This window comes from Xenopus tropicalis, chromosome 7 (assembly GCF_000004195.4).
Source record: "Xenopus tropicalis strain Nigerian chromosome 7, UCB_Xtro_10.0, whole genome shotgun sequence".
Lineage (NCBI taxonomy): Eukaryota > Metazoa > Chordata > Amphibia > Anura > Pipidae > Xenopus > Xenopus tropicalis.
In genome coordinates, this window is record NC_030683.2 from 128,069,842 (window position 1) to 128,085,419 (window position 15,578).

Consider the following 15,578-nt stretch of genomic DNA (forward strand, 5'->3'; position numbering starts at 1 on the left):
AGCAGGGTAGAAGGGCAGAGAACAGGGTAGAAGGGGCAGAGAGCAGGGTAGAAGGGGCAGAGAGCAGGGTAGAAGGGGCAGAGAGCAGGGCAGGAGGGGCAGATAGCAGGGTAGAAGGGGCAGATAGCAGGGTAGAAGGGGCAGATAGCAGGGTAGAAGGGGCAGATAGCAGGGCAGGAGGGGCAGATAGCAGGGTAGAAGGGGCAGAGAGCAGGGTAGAAGGGGCAGAGAGCAGGGTAGAAGGGGCAGAGAGCAGGGCAGGAGGGGCAGATAGCAGGGTAGAAGGGGCAGAGAGCAGGGTAGAAGGGCAGAGAACAGGGTAGAAGGGGCAGAGAGCAGGGTAGAAGGGGCAGAGAGCAGGGCAGGAGGGGCAGGAAACAAGGAGAAGGAGGGGAAAGTCGCTGGGAAAGCAAAGAAAAAACCTGGCAACATTTTCAGCAACATCCTGGGAACATCCAGCAGATTTACTCTGCTCGAGGGCAAACGCTGGGGGAGCTGGCAGGGGAGGAGGAGGAGGAAGAGGAGGAGGAGCTCAGTAGGGTTTTTATTGAAAAATTCACAAGAAATATTTAACATAACTCAGACATGCCGGCCAATAATTACAACTTACAACCAAAATCCCCCCCCCCCCCAGTCCCCTGGCCAAATGTCCCGATGAAGAACCCGACAAATGGACAAAAGCAGTCTCAGTCCAATGAAGAGTCTATGTCTTTGCTGTGGATTTCCCGGAAGAGAAAGATGGAAAATCAAAACTATTTACATCCATAGGAATTTGTTGCTCCCAGGGGTCTGAGGAGCAAAATCCAACATAGTGAGCTTGGCAGGTCCAGAAAGCTCCAAGTCCCATGTAGGAACCCAGTCTAATAACAACGTTACAACTCCTAGAAAACCTGGGAGAAACATATTGTTACCTGAACTATGGCCCCATGGGGATCCCAGCTGAGAGCACAAGGATGGAGAAGGAGGAGCTCAGTAGGATGGAGAGGGAGGAGCTCAGTAGGATGGAGGAGGAGGAGCTCAGTAGGATGGAGAGGGAGGAGCTCAGTAGGATGGAGAAGGAGGAACTCAGTAGGATGGAGGGGGAGGAGCTCAGTAGCATGGAGAAGGAGGAGCTCAGTAGGATGGAGAGGGAGGAGCTCAGTAGGATGGAGAAGGAGAAGCTCAGTAGGATGGAGAAGGAGAAGCTCAGTAGGGTGGAGAGGGAGGAGCTCAGTAGGATGGAGAAGGAGGAGCTCAGTAGCATGGAGAGGGAGGAGCTCAGTAGGATGGAGAGGGAGGAGCTCAGTAGCATGGAGAGGGAGGAGCTCAGTAGGATGGAGAAGGAGGAGCTCAGTAGGATGGAGAAGAAGGAGATCAGTAGGATGGAGAGGGAGGAGCTCAGTAGGATGGAGAAGGAGGAGCTCAGTAGCATGGAGAGGGAGGAGCTCAGTAGGATGGAGAGGGAGGAGCTCAGTAGGATGGAGAAGGAGGAGCTCAGTAGGATGGAGAAGGAGGAGATCAGTAGGATGGAGAGGGAGGAGCTCAGTAGGATGGAGAAGGAGGAGCTCAGTAGCATGGAGAGGGAGGAGCTCAGTAGGATGGAGAGGGAGGAGCTCAGTAGGATGGAGAAGGAGGAGCTCAGTAGGATGGAGAGGGAGGAGCTCAGTAGGATGGAGAAGGAGAAGCTCAGTAGGATGGAGAATGAGGAGCTCAGTAGGATGGAGAAGGAGGAGCTCAGTAGGATGGAGAAGGAGGAGCTCAGTAGCATGAAGAGGGAGGAGCTCAGTAGGATGGAGAGGGAGGAGCTCAGTAGCATGGAGAGGGAGGAGCTCAGTAGGATGGAGAAGGAGGAGCTCAGTAGGATGGAGAGGGAGGAGCTCAGTAGGATGGAGAAGGAGGAGCTCAGTAGCATGGAGAGGGAGGAGCTCAGTAGGATGGAGAGGGAGGAGCTCAGTAGGTTGGAGAAGGAGGAGCTCAGTAGGATGGAGAGGGAGGAGCTCAGTAGGATGGAGAAGGAGGAGCTCAGTAGGATGGAGAGGGAGGCAGAGGGCTCAGTAATGAAAGGGAAATCAGGGAAAGGAACAAGGAAAGAAAGAGAAGGAACCGTGACCCCTAATGAGTCCCTCAGCCCTATCAGGGTGCAGAGTGAGCCTGGGGGGGGGGTGATGGTAGAGGACTCGGGCAAAAAGAGAAAGGGCAGATCTCCTGGGGGCAGCAGGCAGGGATCCTCAGAGAGTCTGGTCTTTCTTCAGCAGGATGGAGGCTTTCATGGGATCGGGGGGGGTACAGGTGAAAAGGTTCAGTGAAGAAAGGGAGGAAATGTCACCCAAAGTCCCAAAAACATCATCTGGGAATGGCCGGTCCCAACATTAAATTCTGCACTGCCAATGTCTGCAGGATAAAGAACTTTATTAAATTGAAAGAGATGAATTGCAAGAAAGAGAGTGTGAACCTTTGGTTTAAGTTTGATTTTTCTTCATCCAGTTCATTTTCTTTTGCTGTTTCTTAAAGTGTTTATCCCTGTAATGTATGTGATATTCCTGTGTCAGCAGTACTGTTTGAAGTCTCTGTATATTTGTATTTATACGTATGGGTAGGAGGTGCCATAGTGTTTCCCTTAGACAGTACAGTATGGGGGTACAGCTTATTGTGTGCCCAGAACATTCCTTATTTGTATATTTGTATTTATACATATGGGTAGGGGGTGCCATAGTGTTTCCCTTAGACAGTACAGTATGGGGGTACAGCTTATTGTGTGCCCAGAACATTCCTTCTCTGTATATTTGTATTTATACATATGGGTAGGGGGTGCCATAGTGTTTCCCTTAGACAGTACAGTATGGGGGTACAGCTTATTGTGTGCCCAGAACATTCCTTCTCTGTATATTTGTATTTATACATATGGGTAGGGGGTGCCATAGTGTTTCCCTTAGACAGTACAGTATGGGGGTACAGCTTATTGTGTGCCCAGAACATTCCTTCTCTGTATATTTGTATTTATACATATGGGTAGGGGGTGCCATAGTGTTTCCCTTAGACAGTACAGTATGGGGGTACAGCTTATTGTGTGCCCAGAACATTCCTTCTCTGTATATTTGTATTTATACATATGGGTAGGGGGTGCCATAGTGTTTCCCTTAGACAGTACAGTATGGGGGTACAGCTTATTGTGTGCCCAGAACATTCCTTCTCTGTATATTTGTATTTATACATATGGGTAGGGGGTGCCATAGTGTTTCCCTTAGACAGTACAGTATGGGGGTACAGCTTATTGTGTGCCCAGAACATTCCTTCTCTGTATATTTGTATTTATACATATGGGTAGGGGGTGCCATAGTGTTTCCCTTAGACAGTACAGTATGGGGGTACAGCTTATTGTGTGCCCAGAACATTCCTTCTCTGTATATTTGTATTTATACATATGGGTAGGAATTTTTTTATTGATAAGAATATTCACATATTTACAAAAAAGTTCAAGACTTCAGACAGTACAGCTGAGAAGAGCCTCTGGAAGGAAACCTTAGTGGATTCCTCTGTTAGTATGCCGATGCCCAGTCTCCAGAGGCCTCTCCCCATCTTAGGAGAACTGGAGGTGCCATACGTAAAGGATATGGCCAGGTGATCTGAGAAATCAACCAAAGTCTCAGTCACATTGGAGAAATTCTCACCCTTTTTAACAAAAGCCATGTCCAGCCTACTGCTTCTGTTGCTGCAAAAGTAGGTGTGTTCAGCCTTGCGCCCCCCAAATGTGACCACGTCGACCAGACCGGCCTGGGACACCATGTCAGTGAGACACACTCCCTCGTACTTGTTGTACCTGCCCGTTCTGTCCCCCTGCCCCAGAGCCAAATTAAAGTCCCCAGCAAGGATTACATGCATGGAGGTACAGAGATACTGCCTGATGTTAAACAGAAGGTTCTTCCTCTCTGCAGCCATTTGTGGCCCATACACATTAATTAGGCGGAAAGAGACCCCACCTATGAGCACATCGATCTGGCTCCTCAGCTATGGACCAGAAAGACGGGCCTTTTTGCCAGTCCCTTTTTGCGCTGTATATCTCAGATTTATTATAAAAATCACATCTGCATCACATTTTTCTAAGGTCTTAAAAGCCTCTGATCTTGTCCTAAAGTTCTTTATACTGCAGACATTGGCAGTGCAGAATTTAATGTTGGGACCGGCCATTTTCAGATGAAGTTTTGGGGACTTTGGGCAACATTTCCTCCCCTTCTTCACTGAACCTTTTCACCTGTACCCCCCCGATCCCATGAAAACCCCCATCCACCTCTAGGAAGACAAGACTCTCTGAGGATCCCTGCCTGCTGCCCCCAGGGGATCTGCCCTTTCTCTTTTTGCCCGAGTCCTCTACCATCTCCCCCCCAGGCTCACTCTGCACCCTGATAGGGCTGAGGGACTCATTAGGGGTCACGGCTCCTTCTCTTTCTTCCCCTGATTCCCCTTTCATTACTGAGCCTTCTGCCTCCTTCTCCATCCTACTGAGCTCTTCCTCCTCCATGCTACTGAGCTCCTCCTTCTCCATCCTACTGAGCTCTTCCTCCTCCATGCTACTGAGCTCCTCCTTCTCCATCCTACTGAGCTCTTCCTCCTCCTCCTCTGCCAGATCACCCCAACTTTTGCCCTCGAGCAGAGTAAACCTGTTGGATGTTTCCAGGTTGCTGCTGAAAACCATTTTACCAGGCTTTTTCTTTGCTTTCCCTGCTTTTCCGGCCACTTTCCACTCCTTCTTCTTATTCCCTTCCTCTGCTGCCCCAGCTTTTACTGCCTTTTTACTGCTTCCTGCCCCTGCTGCCCCGCTTTCTGCCACAGCTGCCCTGCTCTCTGCCCCTGCTGCCCCGCTCTCTGCCACTGCCCCGCTCTCTGCCACTGCCCCGCTTCCTGCCACTATAGCCCTGCTTTCTGCCACTGCTGCCCTGGCTTCCACCGCCTGTTCCACAGAAGCTGCCCCCTCTTGCCTCCCTTCCTCCCTCTGGCTCCTCACTGGTTCCCCTTGTGCTGCTGGGGGTTCCGGGACGTTCTCCTGCTCTCTGGCCACTTCCATCTCCTCTGACTCAAACAGCTCCCTCTCCACCCCGGGACAAGCCCTCTGGATGTTGTGCCAGGCTTCTGGGCATTCTCGGTGTGAGTGACCCAAGGCGGCGCACAGGTTGCAGCGAATCTTGTCGTACTCCTTACCCACGTGGCCCTGGGCCCCACACAGCGCACACACTTTGGTCTCACAATCACTGGCGAGATGGCGCCTAGACCCACATTTGAAGCACTGGCAGGGCTGCCCAGGATAGAAGCAGGTGCCCCTCTCTTTCCCTATAAAGAAGGAATTGGGCAGATGTTGGATGATGTTGTTCTGTGCCCGCAGCCTGACCTGGGCGCACCACCCAACCACCCAGAAACCCTCCTCATTATTCACCTCCCTAAGGGGGGACAGGACGATGCACTGGCGCTTTAGCCAAATGAGCACATCCTCAGGGGGGACAGACTCGTGCTTGAACATTATTGTGACCGTCTTTACCTCAGGCCTAGAGATTGGGATTGCCCGGAACCCCTCCCAGTCCAACAAGCCTTTCTTCTGCTCATACAGCGCCCAGAACCTCTCCAGCCCCTCTGACACCTTGAAGCTCACCTCATACTCCGTGTCAGACACAGTAATGAAGCCGAATACATCGGCTGGGGTGAAACCCAGCGACTGCTTCATGAGGTTCCGGCACACAAACCTGCTCCCGGGGGATTTTGCTCTCTCTCCCTCCCACTTAATCGGGACTGCGTTCCTGCGCTTAAACACCAGCCCATCATGCACAATCCTCCCCTGCTCCTGCCTAACAGGCCTGTCACCTATTCAGGCCCGCAACCCGCACCCAGACCCGCAACCACAATTCTACCTTCATGGACCTGCAACCAACCCTGCTGGTTTCCAGGACATGACCCGCTACCTGCCGCCTGCATCGCCCCCTGGTGGAATCACAGAAATATTACAATTACAGAAGATGATTAATTGGTGATAAAATAAAAAAAAGATTTCTGATTGTTGCTGAAACTGACCCATCTATTGTTTCATACTGACATATCCTATATATGAAGTCAGACACCAATACAGTATTTGTTAGGGTAGCCCCATAGTCCCATATTCATTAATATAGTGATAACATGTTCTGTTCTGCTATTACTTATTTGGTTCAACTGTACAAAATAAAATGAAAATAATCACAAAACAAAAAGTTTCATTGACCAATTTATTTCATTTAAGTGACAACACATTTATTTTAGGGGTGGGAAATGTGGGGCTCGCTATTAATCACTGAACATTTAATACATTTGCTGATTCATCTTGAGTCACTTTGGGTTCATTTGATACCTGGAAAAAAACAGAGATTTATTATGTATTGTTGTTTTGTCACATTTTGTTATTTTTATTTTGGACTTGGATTTCTTACTATTGAGTGCTATTCTGATACCTACTGGGAGCTGCTATTTTGCTCCCTTCCCATTGTTCTGCTGATCGGCTGCTGGGGGTGAAGGGGGGGGGGGAAAGGGGGTGAAAGGGGGGGGATATCACTTGCAGCGCAGCAGTAAAGTGTGCCTGAGTCTGAGCTTTCAGCCAGTGCTACACATTAGAACTGCTTTCAGCTAACCTATTGTTTCTCCTACTCCCATGTAACTGGAGGAGTCCCAAGCTGGACTTGGATTTCTTACTATTGAGTGCTATTCTGATACCTACTGGGAGCTGCTATCTTGCTCCCTTCCCATTGTTCTGCTGATCGGCTGCTGGGGGTGAGGGGGGGGGATATCACTCCAACTTGCAGCGCAGCAGTAAAGTGTGCCTGAGTCTGAGCTTTCAGCCAGCGCTACACATTAGAACTGCTTTCAGCTAACCTATTGTTTCTCCTACTCCCATGTAAATGGAGGAGTCCCAAGCCGGACTTGGATTTCTTACTATTGAGTGCTATTCTGATACCTACTGGGAGCTGCTATCTTGCTCCCTTCCCATTGTTCTGCTGATCGGCTGCTGGGGGTGAGGGGGGGGGGATATCACTCCAACTTGCAGCGCAGCAGTAAAGTGTGCCTGAGTCTGAGCTTTCAGCCAGTGCTACACATTAGAACTGCTTTCAGCTAACCTATTGTTTCTCCTACTCCCATGTAACTGGAGGAGTCCCAAGCCGGACTTGGATTTCTTACTATTGAGTGCTATTCTGATACCTACTGGGAGTTGCTATCTTGCTCCCTTCCCATTGTTCTGCTGATCGGCTGCTGGGGGTGAGGGGGGGGGGATATCACTCCAACTTGCAGCGCAGCAGTAAAGTGTGCCTGAGTCTGAGCTTTCAGCCAGCGCTACACATTAGAACTGCTTTCAGCTAACCTATTGTTTCTCCTACTCCCATGTAAATGGAGGAGTCCCAAGCCGGACTTGGATTTCTTACTATTGAGTGCTATTCTGATACCTACTGGGAGCTGCTATCTTGCTCCCTTCCCATTGTTCTGCTGATCGGCTGCTGGGGGTGAGGGGGGGGGGATATCACTCCAACTTGCAGCGCAGCAGTATTTTATTTTATAAGGCCAACATTTCGGTAGATATATTTTACTGGCAGCATAGATCATTATCTGTTGAACATTCAGCACTTCAACTGTTGGTACTGACCATTTGACACAGATGTCCATTCCCTTATGACATCACTGCATTGTAATGCTCCACCTACTTCTCCCGGCAAAGCATCCCCGCTGTCTGTTTTTTACAGAACAGGTCTGTTCACCTTCACAGGAAATGGCATCACAGGAAACGGTTCCTCCGTCCCCACAGGAACATTTATTTCTGCAGTTTTGTGTTATTATTGACTCCCCAACCTAAACCAGAGCAGAAAATAAGACACATGAGCTGACATTATGGGGTAAATCCAAGTCTGTCACATAATTATACAACTGGGCCACATTTTATTGATCTGCGGTGCTGCTAACATTACCCCTGCAGTAAAATGTCTGCCATATGGGCCTAGAGCAGCTTATTCACTGTGTGCAAAGATAATAATATGGTTTCATTGAAAAATGGCAATTTTTTTTAAAAAAAAGTCCATCTGTGTGTGGCCTGCTGTATTCCTTTCTGTAATTATCACAATATATTATTTTGCCTTCCTCTTGATCTTGGTTTTTTTTTTTGCCTTCCTCTTGATCTTGGTTTTTTTTTTGCCTTCTTCTGGATCTTGGGTTTTTTTTTTTGCCTTCCTCTGGATTTTGGTTTTTTTTGCCTTCCTCTGGATCTTGGGGTTTTTGCCTTCCTCTGGATCTTGGTTTTTTTTTGCCTTCCTCTGGATCTGGGGTTTTTCGCCTTCCTCTGGATCTTGGGGTTTTTTTTTTGCCTTCCTCTGGATCTTGGTTTTTTTTTGCCTTCCTCTGGATCTTGGTTTTTTTTTGCCTTCCTCTGGATCTTGTTTTTCTTTTTTGCCTTCCTCTGGATCTTGGGTTTTTTTTGCCTTCCTCTGGATCTTGGGTTTATTTTGCCTTCCTCTGGATCTTGGGGTTTTTCGCCTTCCTCTGGATCTTGGGTTTTTTTGCCTTCCTCTGGATCTTGGGGTTTCTTTTGCCTTCCTCTGTTCTTGGTTTTTTTTGCCTTCCTCTGTTCTTGGTTTTTTTTGCCTTCCTCTGGATCTTAGGTTTTTTTTGCCTTCCTCTGGATCTTGGGGGTTTTTTTTGCCTTCCTCTGGATCTTGGGTATTTTTTTTGCCTTCCTCTGGATCTTGGGGTTTTTTTTGCCTTCCTCTGGATCTTGGTTTTTTTTTTGCCTTCTTCTGGATCTTGGTTTTTTTTTTGCCTTCCTCTGGATCTTGGGTTTTTTTTGCCTTCCTCTGGATCTTGGGTTTTTTTTTTTTGCCTTCCTCTGGATCTTGGGGTTTTTCGCCTTCCTCTGGATCTTGGTTTTTTTTTTTGCCTTCTTCTGGATCTTGGGTTTTTTTTTGCCTTCCTCTGGATCTTGGTTTTTTTGCCTTCCTCTGGATCTTGGGTTTTTTTTCGCCTTCCTCTGGATCTTGGTTTTTTTTCTTGCCTTCCTCTGGATTTTGTTTTTTTTTTGCCTTCCTCTGAATCTTGGGGGGGTTTTTTTGCCTTCCTCTGGATCTTGGGTTTTTTTTTGCCTTCCTCTGGATCTTGTTTTTTTTTTTGCCTTCCTGGGGGGGGGGGGGGGTTGCCTTCCTCTGGATCTTGTTTTTTTTTTTTGCCTTCCTCTGGATCTTGTTTTTTTTTTTGCCTTCCTCTGGATCTTGGTTTTTTTTTGCCTTCCTCTGGATCTTGGGGTTTTTCGCCTTCCTCTGGATCTTGGTTTTTTTTTTTTGCCTTCCTCTGGATCTTGGAGTTTTTCGCCTTCCTCTGGATCAACTGGCAGTTAGGCAGGTTATATATAGGCATTATGGTTGACCTTAATGGACATATGTCTTTTTTCAACCCAACTTACTATGTTACTATGGTTCTAAATGGGATTATCTAAACATTCTTTTCTAATATGTGAGTTTTTTTGTGGTATAAAAACCCACAAAAATTTTACAAATTTGAATTTTGATATAACTGCCACTTAATTTTATCTTCTTGGGGTTGGAAATGAACCATTATAGATATTATACCTTTAAGGGGATCAGATGACTTTCCAACCTTAATCTCATTCACTAAACTATTGCTTTCTTGGAAATAAAGGACACTTTCTTTTAGGGAGATTTGCCCCTTTAAGATCAAGTAGAAGAGTCCTAGCCTCATAAACCCAACCCACCTTGAAGTACGTTCCTTCGTTTACACAGCCGCACTTCTCCATCGGGACACATTCGTCTCCATTAAAGAACTGCCCTTCGGCACATTTACAGCCTTCAAAACACCTTTGGGTGCAGCTGTAGGGAGTGGTCAGGGAAGCGCAGTTCTGGTCACAAGTCCTGGTACATAAGTCATAACTGCTCTTGTTCTTGCACTCGAGAGCTGAAGAGAAGAAGAAGAAGAAGAGGAAGAGCATGTTAGAAAGAAAGGAACGTCATAAAATGCTAAGGTGATATTACCTGTGCCACCCTAGCTAACGTACTAGTGACTCCACCCCCTTTTTACTTGATTCTATCACTGTCACTCACCCTTCCCATTTACTGCCGGGATTTTTACCCTATTGGTGGAAACCTATAAGACTGTTTTGGGTAAGTCAACATCATTTCCCTAAATACAGAAGTTTTTTTCCTATAATAGAAAAAGGTCACTATAATTGGTTGCTAATAGTAATAAACAAATCTGTCCTGTTTCGGCAAAAAATGGACTTTTTCCACTGCGAAACCATTCGGCAATGGTGAAATGCGGAAATTCGCTGTGAATCCATGCCTGGCGCGCGGGATTTTTTTAGCTGTGTGGCAAATTGGGCGTGACCTCATCAAAAAAGGGCGTGGTCGTGTAAAAAAATGTGTAAAAATTGGGCACGGTCACATAACAAAAAAGCGCGGGCAACAAAAATTTGCCATTTCACAAATTTTATGGCGAAGCAAAACGGGAAAGATTCGCTCATCACTAGTTACTATGGGGTTACTTAGTGCCTTTTATTACATAACCCCCTTAGGGAGTTATTTCTCAGCTTTCATATTTTCCTGTGATTTAAGGTTTTTTTTTTCAATTTTTTTCAATTTCAAAGTAGAAAAAAAAATAATAAAAAAATGACACAAATACGAATTTTGATGAAGAACCTCTTCAGATATATTGCCAGGCTGGGCCAAAGGTGACCAACCTTACCTGCATATCTAGATGGAGCTTTATAGTTAGATGATGCTGATCAATTACAGAACCCAGAACCCAAAGGATAAGAACATAGAACTTACGACAGAATTTATCCGATCTCCAGGGTTTAATCTCCGCCCCTGCAGCCTGACACGCAGCCACAAAGCCGTGAAGGTGCATACACAGGACGCTGTCGTCCTCCAAGATGCTCAAATCCTTCACGCAGCTCTTAAAGTAATGCTTAGGGTTAATTCTTGAGAAGCAGCCTTTAAATGGTCCATTTGGAGCCTTCATCAATCCACACCTTGTTTCTTGACTGTACGCAGCAACTTTCATAGCATCCAGTGCTGGACAGTTGTCCCCGCATCCATCCTGGCATGCAGGGTCATCACTTGGGGCTTTCCATGAAGCTCCAAAGACATTCACGTCGGTGACGATGGTTCCATTAGGAAGCATGAACTCATCTGTAATTTCATTGTTAAAGTTTCCACAAAGCGCTTGCAGGTTATTCTCATAGCTTCCGGGAATCTGAACAATTGTTCTGTGGGCGGCGTCGTAGAGGACTTTCACCTCGGCTTCTGTCTGGATGACTATATAGTGGCCTTCTTTGTTTACGAAGCCCTTCCCACATGGACAGAACACAGGGAGTTGCTTGACTTCTCCGTTCATCTAGGAGAGATATTTAGTCGTAAGTGGAAGCATTTCAACCACTAATCGGTTGGTTTAATGACTACATATTCATCGAAAGCAATACTTGAACAAAATCTAGTTAGGTTCCCTTAACTTAATAATAAAATTACCAGTATCGTAAAACGCTTTTATTTTCAGCTATAGGCTTCACCGAAATCTAGACATAGGTGTCTTTACAGGTGTTCTTTTTGTTGACACACCTTCTACTGGTGGTGGATCTTCTTCAGTCCTCAACCGAGGAAGAAGCCACTCAGATGAATGGTGAAAGATTTACTAGGAAAGTCCAGTTCTTTAGACCTAATTCTACTAGATCTAGTGATCTCTAATGACCCAGAACGTATAGCAAATGTGCAAGTGGTTGAACCCCTGGGTAATAGTGACCATAATGTTATTTCATTTGATGTTTGGTGCAGGAAACACGGGGGCAACAAAGACAATGAATTTTAGGAAGGCAAATTTTAGCTCCTTAAGGGCAGCGCTTCAGGGCATAGATTGGGGCATTATGTTTTCTGATAAAAACACAGAGCAGAAATGGTTGTCATTTAAAATTATATTAAATCATTACTGTTCTCAATTCATTCCATTAATAAGAAAAAGTAGAAGTGTTAAGAATCACCCTATGTGGCTTAACTCTGAGGTAAAGAAGTTAATAGGGAAAAAAAGGAAAGCTTTTAAGAAATATAAGTCAGAGGGGACAGTAGCTGCGTTTAATGAGTATAAACACTATAACAAGTGTTGTAAAACAGCAATCCGGAAGGCAAAGATAGAAAATGAGGAGCGCATAGGCCTGTAAGTCTGACATCCGTGGTGGGCAAGTTATTTGAAGGCTTGTTAAGGGATCACATTCAAAATTATGTAGTGGAGAATGCCATTATGAGCAGTAATCAGCATGGCTTTATGAAGGACAGGTCATGTCAGACCAATTTAATTGCTTTTTATGATGAGGTAAGTAAGAAGCTGGACAGTGGGGATGCAGTAGATATCATCTATTTGGATTTTGCCAAAGCATTTGATACCGTTCCCCACAAACGACTGCTTTCTAAGCTAAGGTCTATTGGTCTTAGTGAAGCCGTTTGCACATGGATAGAAAACTGGCTACAGGATCGGGTACAGAGGGTGGTTGTTAATGGCACATTCTCTACTTGGAATAAGGTTCTCAGTGGGGTCCCTCAGGGTTCTGTACTGGGTCCACTTTTGTTTAATTTGTTCATAAATGACTTGGGGGAGGGTATTATGGGTAATGTATCAGTGTTTGCAGATGACACAAAACTCTGCAGACCAGTCAATTCTATCCAGGATGTGACATCCCTGCAGCAGGATCTTGACCAACTGGCAATCTGGGCAGCTAAGTGGCAGATGAGATTTAATGTGGATAAATGTAAGGTCATACACCTGGGATGTAAAAATATGCAAGCCCCGTATACCCTTAATGGGACTGCACTAGGCAAATCCATAATGGAGAAGGACCTTGGAGTCCTTGTAGATAATAAACTTGGCTGTAGCAAGCAATGCCAGGCAGCAGCTGCAAGGGCAAACAGGGTATTGAGCTGTATTAAATGGGGTATAGATTCACGGGAGGAGGGGGTTATTCTTCCACTTTACAGAGCGCTGGTAAGGCCCCATCTAGAATATGCTGTTCAGTTTTGGTCTCCAGTGCTCAAACGGGACATTATTGAGTTAGAGAGGGTCCAGAGAAGGGCAACTAAGCTGGTAAAGGGTATGGAAAGTCTCAGTTATGGGGAAAGACTGGCCAAGTTGGGTTTGTTTACACTGGAGAAGGGGCGCTTAAGGGGTGACATGATAACTATGTATAAATATATAAGGGGATCATATAATAACCTCTCTAATGTTTTATTTACCAGTAGGTCCTTCCAACGGGCACGAGGGCACCCACTCCGTTTAGAAGAAGGGAGGTTCCATTTAAATATTCGGAAAGGATTTTTTACAGTGAGAGCTGTGAGGTTGTGGGATTCCCTCCCCGAATCAGTCGTGCTGGCTGATACATTATATAACTTTATATAGGGGCTGGATGGATTCTTAGCAAGTGAGGGAATACAGGGGTAGGGGGGATAGCTCTCAGTACAAGTGAGGGAATACAGGGGTAGGGGAGATAGCTCTCAGTACAAGTGAGGGAATACAGGGGTAGGGGGGATAGCTCTCAGTACAAGTGAGGGAATACAGGGGTAGGGGAGATAGCTCTCAGTACAAGTGAGGGAATACAGGGGTAGGGGAGATAGCTCTCAGTACAAGTGAGGGAATACAGGGGTAGGGGGGATAGCTCTCAGTACAAGTGAGGGAATACAGGGGTAGGGGGGATAGCTCTCAGTACAAGTGAGGGAATACAGGGGTAGGGGAGATAGCTCTCAGTACAAGTGAGGGAATACAGGGGTAGGGGGGATAGCTCTCAGTACAAGTGAGGGAATACAGGGGTAGGGGGGATAGCTCTCAGTACAAGTGAGGGAATACAGGGGTAGGGGGGGATAGCTCTCAGTACAAGTGAGGGAATACAGGGGTAGGGGGGATAGCTCTCAGTACAAGTGAGGGAATACAGGGGTATGGGGGATAGCTCTCAGTACAAGTGAGGGAATACAGGGGTAGGGGAGATAGCTCTCAGTACAAGTGAGGGAATACAGGGGTAGGGGGGATAGCTCTCAGTACAAGTGAGGGAATACAGGGGTAGGGGAGATAGCTCTCAGTACAAGTGAGGGAATACAGGGTAGGGGGGATAGCTCTCAGTACAAGTGAGGGAATACAGGGGTAGGGGGGATAGCTCTCAGTACAAGTGAGGGAATACAGGGGTAGGGGGGATAGCTCTCAGTACAAGTGAGGGAATACAGGGGTAGGGGGGATAGCTCTCAGTACAAGTGAGGGAATACAGGGGTAGGGGAGATAGCTCTCAGTACAAGTGAGGGGAATACAGGGGTAGGGGGATAGCTCTCAGTACAAGTGAGGGAATACAGGGGTAGGGGGGATAGCTCTCAGTACAAGTGAGGGAATACAGGGGTAGGGGGGATAGCTCTCAGTACAAGTGAGGGAATACAGGGGTAGGGGGGATAGCTCTCAGTACAAGTGAGGGAATACAGGGGTAGGGGAGATAGCTCTCAGTACAAGTGAGGGAATACAGGGATAGGGGGGATAGCTCTCAGTACAAGTGAGGGAATACAGGGGTAGGGGGGATAGCTCTCAGTACAAGTGAGGGAATACAGGGGTAGGGGAGATAGCTCTCAGTACAAGTGAGGGAATACAGGGGTAGGGGGGATAGCTCTCAGTACAAGTGAGGGAATACAGGGGTAGGGGGGATAGCTCTCAGTACAAGTGAGGGAATACAGGGGTAGGGGGATAGCTCTCAGTACAAGTGAGGGAATACAGGGGTAGGGGGGATAGCTCTCAGTACAAGTGAGGGAATACAGGGGTAGGGGGGATAGCTCTCAGTACAAGTGAGGGAATACAGGGGTGGGGGGATAGCTCTCAGTACAAGTGAGGGAATACAGGGGTAGGGGGGATAGCTCTCAGTACAAGTGAGGGAATACAGGGGTAGGGGGGATAGCTCTCAGTACAAGTGAGGGAATACAGGGGTAGGGGAGATAGCTCTCAGTACAAGTGAGGGAATACAGGGGTAGGGGGGATAGCTCTCAGTACAAGTGAGGGAATACAGGGGTAGGGGGATAGCTCTCAGTACAAGTGAGGGAATACAGGGGTAGGGGAGATAGCTCTCAGTACAAGTGAGGGAATACAGGGGTAGGGGGGATAGCTCTCAGTACAAGTGAGGGAATACAGGGGTAGGGGGATAGCTCTCAGTACAAGTGAGGGAATACAGGGGTAGGGGGGATAGCTCTCAGTACAAGTGAGGGAATACAGGGGTAGGGGGGATAGCTCTCAGTACAAGTGAGGGAATACAGGGGTATGGGGGATAGCTCTCAGTACAAGTGAGGGAATACAGGGGTAGGGGGATAGCTTCTCAGTACAAGTGAGGGAATACAGGGGTAGGGGGGATAGCTCTCAGTACAAGTGAGGGAATACAGGGGTACGGGGGGATAGCTCTCAGTACAAGTGAGGGAATACAGGGGTAGGGGGGATAGCTCTCAGTACAAGTGAGGGGATACAGGGGTAGGGGGATAGCTCTCAGTACAAGTGAGGAATACAGGGGTAGGGGGGATAGCTCTCAGTACAAGTGAGGGAAT

At 47.1% G+C, this 15,578-nt stretch overlaps 1 protein-coding gene across 1 annotated transcript in view; it reads right to left on the minus strand.

Annotated features, from left to right (window-relative positions):
• Positions 1-6,210: 6,210 nt before the first annotated feature.
• The window catches only part of LOC116412020, a 388,305-nt gene continuing 378,937 nt past the window's right edge, over positions 6,211-15,578 (minus strand). The window contains exons 349-352 of the mRNA XM_031905216.1: positions 10,809-11,376; positions 9,737-9,936; positions 7,628-7,830; positions 6,211-6,346 (exon numbers count right to left, since the gene is read on the minus strand). Of these exons, the coding sequence (XP_031761076.1) occupies positions 7,660-7,830; positions 9,737-9,936; positions 10,809-11,376 (939 nt within the window). The 3' untranslated portion in view covers positions 6,211-6,346; positions 7,628-7,659. The remainder of the gene's footprint in view (positions 6,347-7,627; positions 7,831-9,736; positions 9,937-10,808; positions 11,377-15,578) is intronic.